The 16,503-nt window shown below is 42.0% G+C and overlaps 1 protein-coding gene across 1 annotated transcript in view; it reads left to right on the top strand.

Moving 5' to 3' along the window:
• The window catches only part of LOC149220577 (uncharacterized), a 529,656-nt gene that overhangs the window by 137,199 nt on the left and 375,954 nt on the right, over positions 1-16,503 (top strand). The window contains exon 15 of the mRNA XM_089384824.1: positions 9,669-9,741. Within this exon, the coding sequence (XP_089240950.1) occupies positions 9,669-9,741 (73 nt within the window). The remainder of the gene's footprint in view (positions 1-9,668; positions 9,742-16,503) is intronic.

The raw sequence follows: 16,503 nt of genomic DNA, 5'->3' as shown, positions 1-16,503 counted from the left end.
TCATCTGAACCTCCTCTTGAAGCCACAACTTTTGGTGGTGGAATCAAGTCAATCTGACGGACGGTTTGCAAGATATCGACTGCCCTAGTTTGAAGCCGGAAGCTGCCAAAATTGAAGCTGCAACTGTAGAAGTAAAGTTTCACCTGCGTGGACTAGAAGATCTCGTCATCTGAACTGCGCTGTAGGTTCATCTGAACCTCCTCTGGAAACCACAACTTTTGGTGGTGGAATCTAGTCAATCCGACGGACGGTTTGCAAGATATCGACTGCCCTAGTTTGAAGCCGAAAGCTGCCGAAACTGAAGCTGCAACTGCAGAAGTAAAGATTGACCTGCGTGGAATAGAAGATTTCCTCATCTGAACTACGATGTAGGTTCATGTGAACCTCCTCTGAAAGCCACAACTTTTTTGTGGTGGAATCAAGTCAATCCGACAGACAGTTTGCAAGATATCGACTGCCCTAGTTTCAAGCCGGAAGCTGCAACTGCAGAAGTAAAGTTTGACCTGCGTGAACTAGAAGATCTCCTCATCTAAACTGCACTGTAGGTTCATCTGAACCTCCTCTGGAAGCCGCAACTTTTGGTGGTGGAATCAAGCCGATCCGACAGTCGGTTTGTGAGATATCATTTGCCCTAGTTTGATGATGAAGCTGCTAATGTTGATGCTGCTGATCTAGGGTTTGCTACCGCTGATATGAATTAGATTTATTGTACTATTGCTCTCTGCTGAATTATTGAAGATAAAAGAAGATTTGATCAAAGGGTTTCCCCACACATTGTGGGGTTTGTCGCTGGCTAGCTGCCACACCTTGTGTCTCTTGTCTTGGTTTGTTTTCTGTCGATCGTTTAATGTTCTATCTGCACTTTACTTTATGTACATGTGATTGCTAATCTGTGGTATATAATTAGGAAAAGAAGTAAACTGTTATAAGCATAGAACATACCATAACTTAACATGGAATCAGAGCCAAGGTGAAGACAAAGCCCGGGCAAGAGCAAGAGCAATCATCGAAGAGAAGATTGGCAAGGCTATCCTAAAAGAACTATGGGGTCCTCAACACTCTTTCCTACCAAAGACAAGCTCCGTGAGAAAGCTGACTATCACGGATGGAAGATGTCTATCTAACCCTAGAAGATCAAGGAGTGTTGGACCATGTAAGAGGCAATATTGTTGAGCCTCCATCAAATGCATCCGCTGCTGCCTGGAACAAATGGAAAAATGGAGAAGTCAAAACAAAGAAGATCATCCGGGACTCTATTGACAAGCACTTGGTGGCCTACATCTCTGAACTGGACACCTCCAAGGAAATCTACGATATACTGGTGAGTTTATTTAAAGTTAATGATGCAAATCAAGTTTTGTTTCTTAGAAATAAGCTGAAGGAAATTCATAAGGGTAAAGATGAGAGTATGCAAGCATACTTCTTAAGAATCACCAAGATCAAGAACGATCTCCTATCTATTGGGGAGACTATTACTGAGAGAGAAATGGCACTCATGACTCTTGGAGGATTACCATCCGAATGGTACGTGTTCAGGACTACTCTTCTGAACGATAATGTAATTCCTGGTTTTGAGGAATTAATGGTTAGATGCATTCAAGAAGAAATAAGGGTAGAAGATCAAGAAATGCCCGTGCCTAAAGGTCCTCCTGCTGCCTTTTCTTCTCATGCTAAGAAAAGAAATAATTCCGAGACTAAATTAAAAGGAAAGGCTAGACCTAAGGGTGGAAGACAAGGATGATGTTACATCTGCGATAAAGCAAGTCACTATGCAAGGGAGTGCCTTGATAGAAAGGACTCACACCGGGACGATGATTAAAATCCCTCTGGTGGCAATCAAAGGAATGACAAATTCATAGCAAAGGTAAGAGGAGAGATGGGAATCAAGGAAGAGGACAACCATTCAAGAAGGTTAGAAATTCCAGGATGTATTAAATGCACCTAAGCTCAAAAAGAACCTGGTGTCCATCTCAGCAATGGAAGACAAAGGCTACAAGGTAACCTTCAGCGATGGCAAGGTACGTATATGGAAAATAATGTTAAAGATGCCTTTACTCTTAGGTTTCGTGTTGATTCATTATATCAGGTCAATGGAAGTCCGCTAGGTGTCATATCTTATGACACATCTCTTCAGTCCGAACTTTGGCATCGGAGGTTTGACCACCTTCATTATAAAGCTGTACCCGGTGTAAGACAAATGGTGACAGGGATGCCCGAATTCCGAGTAGAGAAAGAAGGTGTATGTCCAAGATGTGCCGAAGGAAAGCTCAAAAGGGGACCATTCCCCTCAAGCCAAAGCAAGACCTCTGATATATCACTGTTTGTTCACTCAGGCATATTTGAGGCTGGCATTAAGAGGGAGACTACTACACCACATACTCCTGAGCAGAATGGTGTGGCGGAAAGGAAGAACCATACGATTGTGGAAGATGTCTATGGGTAGATGATGTAACAATGCCTGATGTGGAGGAACCCATGGATCTTATTTATCCACCCGAGCCTCCCTCTTCTAGGAAGAGGCCTTCACGGCTTAGGGGGATACTTGATGATGCTGAAGGACATGCTGCACCCCGAGGAACCTTCCGTGAAAGTAAGAAACCTAATAGGTATTAGGGATACCTGACCATCATGAGCACGATCATACAAAATGAGCCTCCATCATTCTCAGATGCTGTCAAGCATCAAGTATGGAAGGATTCTATGACCAAATAATATGAGTCTATTATGGAGAATGATGTCTGGGAAGTAGTTCCCAGACCCTAGGACAAGACAATTGTCATTTCTAAATGGCTTTACAAGATAAAGCATGCAGCAGATGAAAGTACGAAAAAGTATAAGGCTCGTTTTGTTGCTCGTGGTTTCTCCTAGAAGGAAGGTATAAACTATGATGTGATATTTGCACCTGTTGCCAGATATACGATCATCCGCTCGATCATAGCCCTTGCGGCTTCACAAGGATGGAACCTACATCAGATGGATGTCAAGACCACGTTCTTGCATGATTCGATCAAAGAAGAGGTCTATGTGGAGCAACCCGAAGGATTTGAGATTTATGATCGAAAATCTCATGTATGCAGGTTGAAGAAGGCTCTCTATGGGCTGAAGCAAGCACCTCGAGCATGGTATGAGAGGATCAATAGCTACTTGATGAAATTGGGATTAACTAGCAGTGAAGCCGATCCTAACCTTTACTTTAAGATTGAAGATGACAAGCCTCTCATACTGGTGTTGTATGTGGATGACCTCTTTCTAACAGATGCATACCCTCTCATTCACAAATGTAAGAGGGAGTTGGCTTCTGAATTTGAAATGAAGGACCAAGGACTTGAAGTGTGGCAGAAGCCAAGGGAAATTTTCCTATCTCAAGGAAAATATGTGGTAAAGATATTAGAAAGATTCGGTATGATGGACTGCAAGCCTGTGACTACCTCGAGGATCTTAACTTTTAGAAGTTATATGGTAGTGATGTCGGACCAGATTTGGGAAATGCCTCTGAGTTTCATAAACTCATTCGCATTGATGTTCTTGGTGAACCTTCGTCCGAACATATGTTTTGCAGTTAGCATTGTGAGCTCATATTTGGTTGAGCCTCACTGGATTGATGCCAAGAATCTTCTGAGATATCTTCGTGGCACAATTACTAATGGGTTAAGATACACTGTCAGAGATGTGAGACTACTTGGATATATTGATGCTGATTGAGCAGGCAGTGTGGTGGACCGTAAGAGCACTTCCAGGTGCTGTTTCACCTTGGGATCTGCTTTGATATCCTGGATGAGCAGGAAGCAGAAGTCGGTGGCTTTGAGCACCGCCGAAGCAGAATATATTGCTGCTAGCATGGCCTCCTGTGAGGCAGTCTGGTTGCGAAAGCTCTTCAGTGAGCTGTTTGGATTTACATTGGATACCACTGTGATTCTCTGTAACAACCAGAGGTGGGATTCGATTATTGAGGAATCCCATATTCGTCGATTGCTCCAGCAGATAGACATCATTTGGGATATGGTAAGTCGATGAGCAAGGAGGCTCCATCGCATTAAGATGATGTACAGGTCGATACACCTTGTCAAAGCCCCGAGGAAAGATCTAATTTGTGATTTTCCCAAACGACTTGGAGTCGTCAAGAAACCCTTGTACAAGGGTCCTGCATGTTGCATACATTGAGCTCTGGGAGCTCTGAGGGCTTGTGGTTCTTACTGGAGCAACATACGACCACAGGGTGACTCACCCTCCCCTGGGGGTGCGCATTGGAACAAGATGATTCGCTCTCTTGTGGGACAAGATGATTCGCTCTCTTGTGGAACAGGATGATTCGCTCTCCTATGTAGCAAGATGATTAGTTCTCCTGTGAGGCCTGGAGTGATGTGTTCTCCATGGTGATTATAGCAGGATTGATGTGTTCTCTTATGAGGCTTGGATTGATGTGTTCTCCATAGCGATTGTAGGAGGATTGATGTGTTCTCCTGTGAGGCCTGGATTGATGTGTTCTCCATGGCGATTATAGCAGGATTGATGTGTTCTCCTGTGAGGCCTGGATTGATGTGTTCCCCATGGCGATTGTAGCAGGATTGATATGTTCTCTTGTGAGGGCGGGATTGATTAAGTTCTCCTGTCGAGGCATCCTACCCATGCAGTTTGGGACTCACGGGAAGTACCTCTCATCTGATCAATGAGCAGGGAAATGAAGTTAGGGACCATAGTAGTACCGATGGATGCATCGTTGTATCTACCGTACTCACTACGCTAGGATGACCTCCATTGATCTAGGATCAATGATATTGGTCTGGGACCAGTGGTAGGAGTTGTACCATACTATGACGCTGAGTTCGGGTCGGTTGAGACCGGTCTGGGACCAGTGGTACATACTTTGAGACTGACTTCATGTCAGTGCAGTACTGGTCTGGGACCAGTGAGAGTGGTACATACTATGACGCTGACTTCGGGTCGGTTGAGACTGGTCTGGGACTAGTGGTACACTCTCTGAGACTGTGACACTGGTTTGGGATTAGTGGTACCTACTATGAAGCTGACTTCGGGTCGGTTGAGACTGGCCTAGGACCAGTGGTACGCACTCTGAGACTGACTTTGAGTCAGTGGAGGATGATACTAGTCTGGGACCAGTGGAGTTGTACTCACTATGACGCTGACTTCGGGTCGATTGAGACTGGTCTGGGACCAGTGGTACATACTTTGAGACTGGCTTTGAGTCAGTATGATACATCCTCGATCATTTCTTCTTCTTCATAATTCGGACAAAAGCAGAGCAGAATAGGACAATGCAAGAGCAGAGCAGAATAGAGCAAAGCAACACAAATCAGTACAGGGCAGATCAAGACAAAGCAGAACAGGCTGAATAGAGCAGAGCAAGGCAAGGGTCAGGCTGTACAGGGCAATGCATTTGATGGATGAATAGTAACGACCGATAGACAGATTACAGATGAAGTTCTCCCTAGTTGAGAGAGAGTGTTAAAATTGGCAACTAGGGCAAAACTTCATGTGGGTCATCTTCTTCATGGTTGCTAATATTTTTATTAGATTCCTCTTGTCGAGAGGTGTAGGATTGATATAAAGATCATCCGATTCCGATAAGTATTCATGGAGATATGAATTTATTTTGATTATGGAATTATTATCAAGTCGACCTACAACTCATGCAGGCTCAGAAGCCCAACAGTCACATCTATTCAAACACCAACGTTGTGTATAAATACAGGAGGACTTTTCCTCATTTGGACTCACTCAACTCATCACATCTCTCTCTCTCTCTCTACCTACTACGCAGAAAAGAGTCTCTTCTCTACTGCGCAGAAAAGGGTCTCTCCCTCACACATGTGAAGCCAGAAGCTGTCGAAACTGAAGCTGCAACTGCAGAAGTAAAGTTTGACTTGTGTGGACTAGAAGATCTCCTCATCTGAACTGCGTTGTAGGTTTATCTGAACCTCCTCTTGAAGCCACAACTTTTGGTGGTGGAATCAAGTCAATCTGACGGACGGTTTGCAAGATATCGACTGCCCTAGTTTGAAGCCGGAAGCTGCCGAAACTGAAGCTGCAACTGCAGAAGTAAAGTTTCACCTGCGTGGACTAGAAGATCTCCTCATCTGAACTGCGCTGTAGGTTCATCTGAACCTCCTTTGGAAGCCGCAACTTTTGGTGGTGAAATCAAGTCAGTCCGACGGATGATTTGCAAGATATCGACTGCTCTAGTTTGAAGCCGGAAGCTGCCGAAACTGAAGCTGCAACGCAGAAGTAAAGATTGACCTGCATGGACTAGAAGATTTCCTCATCTGAACTACGATGTAGGTTCATCTGAACCTCCTCTGAAAGTCGCAACATTTTGTGGTGGAATCAAGTCAATCCGACGGACAGTTTGCAAGATATTGACTGCCCTAGTTTGAAGCCGGAAGCTGCCGAAACTGAAGCTGCAACTGCAGAAGTAAAGTTTGACCTGTGTGGACTAGAAGATATCCTCATTTAAACTGCGCTGTAGGTTCATCTGAACCTCCTCTGGAAGTCGCAACATTTGGTGGTGGAATCAAGCCGATCCGACGGTCGGTTTGTGAGATATCATCTGCCCTATTTTGATGATGAAGCCGCTAATGTTGATGTTGCTGATCTAGGGTTTGCTACTGCTGATATGAATCAGATTTATTGTACTATTGCTCTCTGCTGAATTATTGAAGATAAAAGAAGATTTGATCAAAGGGTTTCCCCACACATTGTGGGGTTTGTCCCTGGCTAGCCGCCACATCTTGTGTCTCTTGTCTTGGCTTGTTTTTTGACGATTGTTTAATGTTCTATCTGCACTTTACTTTATGTACATGTGATTGCTAATCTGTGGAATATAATTAGGAAAAGAAGTAAACTGTTATAAGCATAAAACATACCATAACTTAAGCCAAATCTAATCTTAGCCGTTGATTAGAGATTTAATCTCGGTCATTGATAGACCAACGAGAAAAGTATAAGAAGAGGCTTGAGGGTCAGTTGAAGAACACATTGAGGGAGACCAGTTAGTTCGATTTTTGGAGCGGGGTTAGCTGAGAAATTCAAACTAGTGGTCTGGAGAGAAGAAAGAGGTAGCAAATACAGAAAAGAGAGTCGGGAACAGCACCAAGGGAACAACGCAGAGGTTGGAGAGGTAGACGCAGAGGCTGCTGACTGCGCAGTCACTGGAGGGCTTGCGTGGGTGACGTAGAGAGGCCCAGTGCTGACGCAGAGAGGCAGGGGCTGACGCAGAGGGTCTGGGAGCTACGCAGAGGTTAGCCAGGCTGACGCTGAGACTGGGGGAAGTGCTGAAGAATTTTTTCTCTATTGGATAAGCCAGTTTGGCACCCAGTTGTACTGAAGAATTGTTGAATAATAAAATCCTCCCTTGCTGCACCGGTTTTCCCACATTGGGTTTTTCCGAGCACTGATTGTCCAAAATATTTGTGTCGTTGTGTTAATTCTTGTGCATGTGTTTGTGTCTGTATTATGATGTGATATCTGCAGCAGAATTTATTTTAATGTTTATTGAAGGATTTTCATAAATAACTTATCGGGAAATAAGAAGGTAAAATAAATCAATGATTGCAGTGATAGAATTTTCACAAGGAGTTAGGGCTCGATCTAGTTGAACCATTGCAGGATTAGCCTTGCAAAACCCGACGACCTCCCATGGCGAAAGAAAAGAAAGAGGAGGATCATTTGGAAAATACACCAGGTAGATACTCTATTGCCCAAGAGAAATCGATTTTCTCACTAGTCGAGGTTCGACAAGAGAAAATCGATTCAGAGAGAGAGTTGCAAGTGGAGGAGAGACAGAGAGGGTTCAACATCAATCAGGGAGACAGGGATGAAGACATAGAGCAACAAAAGGACCATTGCTGGGCAGATTGACGCTGGGAGGGGCAGCGCTGGCCTGAGTGATGAAGGCATTGTGCAGGCTAGTCCAAAGGCCAGAGAAATTGACGCTGGGCAAGCCAGAGAGATGCAGAGGGTCAAGGAACCTCTCTCTCGTGTCAGACACTTATTCAGGAACGTTTGTAAATATTTCTCAGTTCTATACTGTTGGGTGAAATTTTGTACATGTTGATTTTTGTTGAAGAATAATAAAACCCTCATCTGCTGCACCGATTTTCCCGCATTGGGTTTTTCTAGGGACAATTGTCCAAAAATAACTGTGTTATTGTGTTTGTATATGTGCCAACATTTTACTTACATTTAATTTCTGCAATGTTTTAATTGTGAAGGTTGCAGTAGAATATGTTTCGATATTTGCCATAAGAATACAATAGATAACTTATCTCTAAAGTAATAAGTAGAAGAAGTCATATTAATCACTGCAATAGGATTTCCATTTTAGAAATTTTCACAGGTCAGAAATAAAATAAATTAATAAATAACAACCAACAATAGTTATACCTTTGTATAAGGATATTACATATTTATTTGGATTTTCACCTTGTAAAAAAACATCTTATCGTTCATTAATATTTTTATATCAAATTATAATTTTTATATGTGAGAAATTTGTGAGTTTAATGCTACAATATCTATATCCTATCTCATCTCATATTACATTATTTGTTGTACCTATCATGATTATAGTGGTTTATCGACCTAAAGAACCTTGAGATTAAGTGTTGCACTTTATTGACATGTTATTATTAACATGGTCAATAATGGCATTTGATATCAACATTAATTGTTGAGTTCATTGTATGCTTCTCCAATACTGATTTGGGCACATTGGGTCATCTCTTAAGTTCTTATTAGAGCAATCCCTTGAGATATTGTTCCTTATACCTAGGGTGTGTTGCCTACAATACTATTGTAAAATATAATTACATGCATAAATATGAGAAGCCATCCAAGATGGACTTCTATTTTTTAAATAGGATTTGGAAGGTCTTATGTAATCCTAATTTGATTCTAGCCTTTTTATGTTGGTATGTATATGGTCTTTTCAGTTTGAACTGTGTTCTTATGTGCAACCTTTGAAAGTTTGGTGGGCTTCTAAATTTTTTTTTTTTGTTCTTTAGCTTGTTTATGTTCGACACTGTGTTCTTTTAAGTGTTGCATGATGAGTCGTTTCCTTTTATAGGTCTTGTTATGCTTTTCGTTAAGTTGTATGGAGGATTGTCCTATGTTTTATATTAATCTTAATGCTTGTTTGCATTCCAAGTAAAACAATGTTGGAGAAATATCCCCTATGGGTTAATATTATTGCTTTAATTTGTGACCTATCACCTAGAGATCTAAGGAACCATGCAAGCAACCATAAATGTATCCATTGCGAATTAACGTAAATACACATGCTAGATACAATGGTCCTAAATATGATGGAATATAATAATATTGGTTGTTTTATTGGGAAACACCTTAGGTCTAATCATGTGGCTAATAGTGAAACATACAAGTGTGGCTCCTAAGATAAGGGACTGATGGGTTCATAATAGGCAAGAGTGGAAGACCTATGATGGTTAGCTTTATTGTTGTTGTCTTGTATGTTGGGGGAAAGATTTGCACTTGTGATTTATAGGAATCTTATTCATGGAAGACTTATTTATTTTGATTTTTCTTATTTTATGATTAGAAGAAAAGACGTTATGCATGATTATATTGCATGAATTTTCATTTTATAAGTTGGATTTTTGAATTAACTTCTTGGATGTTTCTTTTGTGTGCAGTATTGATCCTCCTGGAAGTAAGGATGTAGACGATGTTCTTTCAATTTGTGAATTGCCTGACAATTTTCTTGAGGTATGAATAACCCTTGTATAATGGATTCATATCTATTTCAATTTGATAACTTGATTTAAATACAACTATAATCATGCACTTATCGTCGTTACCAAGAATGGATCTTTTACATCTACAAGCTTTTCCTAGCAATGATAGAGAAAAGGTCAATTATGACATTTTCTCCATTATTATTGAACATGAAGGAAAAGGGGCCAAGAATAAATTTGCAGAGGCAAATCGTCCTTTGATATTTTAAAATTATAATCACACTTCAATCAAGGGATTCTTGACTTCATACAAAATATACTGTTTAGTTGTATGGATTGGATAATTTCATTTGGTATGTTCCTTTTCTTGGTCTGCAATTTGCTTAAAAAATATTGTTGATCTCCTTCCTAACATGCATCACCTTTGGGGGAATGTTTGTAAGATGGATCTTCTTGCACTGCTAAATCCAAGCTCATTTTCTGTTACTTCTAGACATTGGATAGTCTAGGGATAAGTGCCCTTATGGAAAAATCTCAAGTACATTGTTGATTAGGCAATGTAAATTTCAGTGATTGCAGAATAGATGGCAATAATCTCATCACCAACTTCTTATTGCACTTTGATGTTAGGAGAATTGATGCATTACAATGCTTCTGGTTTATGGTTTCATACTTGGTGTCCTTCTGATTTGTTTGCATTTTGTTCTTGTGGGCTTCATTATTTTTGGTTATGCCACTTGGGTCTTCTGTCTTTTCCATTTTTTTCCAGGAGTAGTTTTCCACTCTCCCCATGTCTGTTACACATACTGGTTTATCAAACTAGCAAACAAATTGAAGATGCAAAAGAGTGCCATGAGATGAGAGAGACCAATTGAGACTCTTAAGCATTCCTGTTCAGACACCTGATCAACTCATTAAAATGCATTTAAATACACAAACCATTACATAAAACAACTCTTACAATATTGGTGATTTTGATGAAAGTTGAAACCATGGGTACAAACAAGGGTTGATATATTAATCCTAATACATACGTTTCAATAGTGCGACAATAATATGATTATCATAACATGACCAATGTAAATGAGAAAATATTAGTATCTTGGATAAGTCACCTAATGATCATCTCATTCAATACAAGTCCAAGAGCTGATTTTAGTCTCTTGAACTTATCCTTTCCCAATGGCTTGGTAAGGATATTAGTATGCTCCTTTATAGGATAATATATTGAATCAATCTCCTTTTTTGTCTCTTGTTCTCTAATGTAGTGACTGTACATCAATGCTTTGTGCATGTAATAAAGCATTCTTCACAATCTTCATTGAACTTCACTCATCACAATAAAGTATGGTGGGAGGATTATGAATGCAATGCAAGGAAATTTCTGAGACTCAAACTTTGATGCAACTTCAGAAATTTCACTTTTTTCCTAGAGGTTTCTCAGATCTTAACCTTACAATTTTTAGCATTAGGGCTGTTATGAAATATGACTAGCACTACTACAAAAATAAAAGTGGTTGATAATAGATATACACCAATAGGCATCAATGGAATTTATTTCACTTACCAACCCTAATAAACATGCAATGCAAGAGAAGAGATACCAAATATGTGCCAACACATTTCAGCTCTTTAGGGAAATCTTATCATGCACAAACCAAATGTCAAAGTCACTTTAAAAGAACAAAAATTACAGCTGCAAATCTTCCTTATCATCTTCAAGGTTAATGTTAAAACCCTTGACATTTTCATCCTTATATCAAATCAGCAAGACATACAAGTGCTGGAAATTAGCAAATCATGAACAAATAGAAAGTTGAAAATTAAACCCACAATAAGACAATTGTGGGCCACTGTAAACTTCAAATAGATATATAATGATGAAGTTCATGTACATACCATAGCCTCATCCCAAGGCTAGTACAATCTTGTAGCTCTCTAAAACCATAGCCTAGGAAAACCAAGAAAACCCTAGCTGACACCAAGGAGCTCCAACAAGCAAGCATCACACTAGAAAGTCTTCCTCGACAGGATGTCTCCTCTTCTCCATTCCTCAACATATACAATCTAGGCTTTAATTACAAAACCCTAGCTCCAATGTTTCCAATGAATGAATCCCTAACCCTAGTATTCAAGATGTTCCAAGTGCTCCAAGAATCCCTAGTGCCTTCAAAACAAGTGAAATAAAGTACAAATGTGAGAGAGAGAGAAGTGCATTTTTCTCGTCAGATCTCTAACACAAAATATTGAAGTGATGATATTATCATAATAAGAATAATCCAATTTTAAAGTCAAAACAAACCAAGACACCAAATTGGTGTATGAAACCCCCTTGTTTGTGGAACAAGGGATCCACCTCTATGCAGCGATTTTACTGCTAAAATCTACAAAGGCATACATACTCTACTTCCCTTTGGATTTGAACCTATGACCTCTTTGCAAGAAACACATGCTCTTAACCAATGTCTTATTCTGAAGAGTAAACCCTAGTATCTCACAAGGATCTTCCAATAGAGACGTCCTCCCTCAATAATCCAATTTTAAAGTCACAACAAACCCAGACACCAAATTGGTGTATGAAACCCCCTTGTTTGTGGAACAAGGGATCCACCTCTATGCAACGATTTTACTGCTAAAATCTACAAAGGCATACATACTCTACTCCCCTTTGGATTTGAACCTATGACCTCTTTGCAGGAAACACATGCTCTTAACCAATGTCTTATTCTCAAGAGTAAACCCTAGTATCTCACAAGGATCTTCCAATAGAGACGTCCTCCCTCATCTTCATTATAACTCCTAGGGTTTCCTCATGATCCCTAGTAGCTTACTCCAAGAAGATAAGTACAAAGAAAATAGTACAACCATGATGATGAGAATGACTTTCTCCTTCATCTATATATATGAAAGGTACGGGAGGCCAACAATTCATATATGGACCTAAACCCTTGCAAACAACCTACAAAAGCACAAGTAGTGTCATGTCCCTTCTCAAACACATTTGTAACAGGTTATCTCCACACATTTTTGCACATTTTTGGCTAAGGAAAAGGACCCAACAGTTTTGACTTAGGCTCTTAGGAGAAATTCCGGCTTAATTAGATTGATTGCTAGTGGAAGGTGGGGGCCACCCACGTGGGAATTCGAACTAGGCCATTTGAATGGCTTGGAGGGAATTCAAAATGCTGATTGGAGGGGCCCACATGAGGCAAGGAAGGCCCACGAAGACAAAAGGAGGAGGCTCTCATTTGGATCATTCATTCACCTTGCATATCGAATTTACTTGACTGTTTGCTCAGCTGCTTAGCCGAGTCAACTAGTTGTTCAACCACGAATCTCTCAAGTGGGAGATTCAACCTTACCTTCGGGGGACTTTGAGTGCCCACCCTAGGAAGGCAGTTCCACAAGCATTTTTAGAGGATTTGGGGAGTTTCCACAACATCATCACTCAGCTACACTCAGGGAATGCGTATTTCTGGGCCACAATGAGAACACGCAGAGGGAGATTGAGCCACATTGGATCAACCAATTGCCGGAGGAGCCAAGGAATCTGAAGGACAACATTGGGCCAGCATTCAGTGAGAGTTTTGGAGCCAAAGAAGCCAGCAACCCAACAGTTCGAATTCCAGGCCTGGGAGACAGCGCAGAGGGCCAGTTCAACAATTTCGTGGGTCTTGAGGGCAAGAGCTACAACCCGAAAACTCATCCGGGAAGTCAGGAGATTTGTAGGAGGGATCATCTCAACATTTTTGGACACTTTCCAAGAGGTCTTATAGTCAGAATCCAGCAAGCCGAGTTTTGTAGTTGCCACGAAAGTTGGGCTCCTTGGGGGTTGAATTTGAGAAGTCTGAACCAACCTAATTCCTTCGTGGGTTTTTCTGGGTTTAGGCCTGTTGATTTGGGGTAGCATCAAATGTGCTCTAGCCATGAAAATTGGTGGAGAGGCTAAAGCACATGAGATCTCCAAGATCCAGAAATGGTTTGCACAGATTCTACCTGGTTAAGGAGATATTAAAATAATTAATATTTTTAATGGAGTTCCTAAGTCTAAACTTAGGAAAAATAAAATATTAATGGGTATTAATATAAAACTGGGTTAGAAGGTTCCAAATGACATGGATCAAGCCAAATCTAATCTTAGCTGTTGATTAGAGATGTAATCTCGGCCATTGAAGGACCAATAGGAAAAGTATAAGAGGAGGCTTGAGGGTCAGTTGGAGAATACACTAGAGTGATCAGTCATTCGATTTACTAGAGCGGGGTTGCTAAGTAAAGTCGAATCATTGATCAGCAACGAGGGGTAGTGAGTATTGGACAGAGAGGCAGAGATAGTAATAAGAGAGCAGCGCAGAGGCAAAGAGGCAGACACAGAAGCTAGAGCAGGCCACACAGAGCCCAACACAGACAACGCAGAGGCCAGAGGGCCTGCGTCATCCACGTAGAGGGCAGCAGGATTGACGCAGAGGGTCCCAGAGGCTGCACAGTGCCTTAGAGGGCTGATGGAGAGGGTTCTGAGGCTGATGCAGTGCTTCAGTGTTGCTGGAGAGGGTTTCATGGGGCAGGTTTTTTGAATACCTGCTTCTGAATAGAGAGGTATTACTGCTGGTTGTTTTTCTTTGTCGGGTGAGCCAGTTTGGCACCCAGTTGTACTCAAGGATAGACTGCATAATAAAATAAACCCTCAGAATTGTTGCACCAGTTTTCCCGCATTGGGTTTTTCCGGGGATGAGTTGTCCAAAAATAACGGTGTCACTTGTGTGTTTGCTATTTCTTTCAGCTGTTGATCTGTAGATGGTTGAGACTGTATTGTGTTTATTTCAATGTTTATATGTTTAAATAACTTGTTTGTAATTAACAAGTAGGAGAAATAAACCAGAAGAATACAGATAAAATTTCTAACGGATAGACTTAGAAATTTCAACATGGTATCAGAACGTGGTTGTAGATCACGGGAAAGTTGAAGGCATCAACTGGAGTAGAGAATTTGCAGTAGAAACAACTGTCTCGAGTGACAGAAGCTGTTCCTTGCAGAAAGTGACAGACGAAGGGTTGACGCAGAGGGACTGCGTCATCAGTCCGGGCCAGCGCAGAGGCTGAGGAGGATAGAAAAAGGCTCACGCAGTGACCAGGATGGTTGGCATAGTTGGCTGAGGGAGCATTTTTGCCAGTGCCAGGATTGCGCAGAGCCTAGAGGCTTAGTCCTTCAGTTGCTGGGGCATAGGAAGCTGTGGGCAGTTTGCGGGAGCGAAGCTGGTGGGGTACTATGGGCAGAACAATACCTAACAGGGAAAAACCAAGGTAGAGGGAGGTGCTACCGAGGTAGATTTCTAACCAAGGAATCCGGATCAGTGTTGCAGGTGCACAAAAGATCGGAGAGGTGTGGCTTGACGATTGGCAGGGGGATTTCCAGAAGGGAAATCGTGACTCAGAGGGAGTCTAACAGAGAACTTCTAGGCGGGAAGTAGAGGGACTCAGCAGGAGTCGAAGAGAGAACTTTTGGAGGGAAGTAGAGAGACTCGGAGGAGTCGACAGGAGGAGCAGAGAGATGGCCATGAATGGATTGAGTGATCAAGACATGCTGGACGAGGCGTCCAACTTTGTGGTCTGGAAGGCCAAGATCCAATCCATTCTAGATAGACATCGCATCAAGGCCTTGGACTTGAGAATATTGGCGATCCCAGTTGACCGTGCTGATAATGAGAAGTACGAGGAGGCACTGGCCAAGGTGAAATGTATCATCCTTGATGGGGTCAAGGATCATGTGATCCAACATATTGTCTAGAAGGAGACGACAAAGGAAATGTGGGACGCCTTGAAGACATTATACCTGAAGAGCAGAGAGATGGCCATGAATGGGCTGAGGGATCAAGACAGGCTGGACGAGGCGTCCAACTTTATGGTCTGAAGGCCAGGATCTTGTCCCTTCTAGATAGACATCACATCAAGGCCTTCGCCTTGAGGACAGTGGCGATCCCAGTTGACCCGGTTGATAATGAGAAGTATGAGGAGGCAATGGCCAAGGCGAAATGGATCATCCTTGATGGGGTCAAGTATCATGTGGTCCAACATATTGCCGAGAAGGAGACAACAAAGGAAATGTGGGACGCCTTGAAGAAGTTGTACCAACATACTTCCATGTAGAGGAAGATGTTAATGGAGAATCAATTGTAGTCATACCAAATGTAGCAGGAGCAGATGGATCACTTCCTCGAGAGATTGAAGGAGATTCGGGACCAATTGAATTCCATAGGGGCCACACCGGATGAGGAGATGTTGGTGAGGACCGCACTAAACGCAGTCTTCAAAGAGTGGGAGACATTTGTCCAGAGCATATTGGGCAGGGCGAATCTTCTAGATTGGGAAGAATTTTGGGCGTCTCTTCACCAAGAAGAGATCAAATGACTGAGCAAGATGGGAAGTAGCTATAAAGGAGTCCGGATCAAGAAGGAAGAGGAAGAGGATGCAACTCTGGCATCTACGAGAAAGCAGGAGAAGAGGAAGAAGAAGGACCTCTCCAAGGTCAAGTGCTTCAACTGTGGGGAACTGGGTCATTATGCGAACCAGTGTCCAAGGAAGAAAAGCAAGGGAGAGGCGTCTGACTCTAAGGCAATGCCAGCGAAGGCGGAAAAGGAGGTAGAAGAGGATGACGATTGTGCCATTAGTGCTCATGTACCTCTAGAGAAGAGGTGGGGAGACATCGAGCTATAGTCAGGAAGACTACAGGTGATGAGGGGCAGGATTCTTGAGGTACCCAACCTCTTGGATTATACCTTGCTACGGGAGCCCCAAGGAG

Source organism: Pinus tabuliformis, chromosome Q, assembly GCF_031772625.1.
Source record: "Pinus tabuliformis cultivar Carrire ecotype Pingquan chromosome Q, CPIR1, whole genome shotgun sequence".
NCBI classification, from domain to species: Eukaryota; Viridiplantae; Streptophyta; class Pinopsida; order Pinales; family Pinaceae; genus Pinus; species Pinus tabuliformis.
This window is presented reverse-complemented; position numbering and strand designations above follow the sequence as displayed.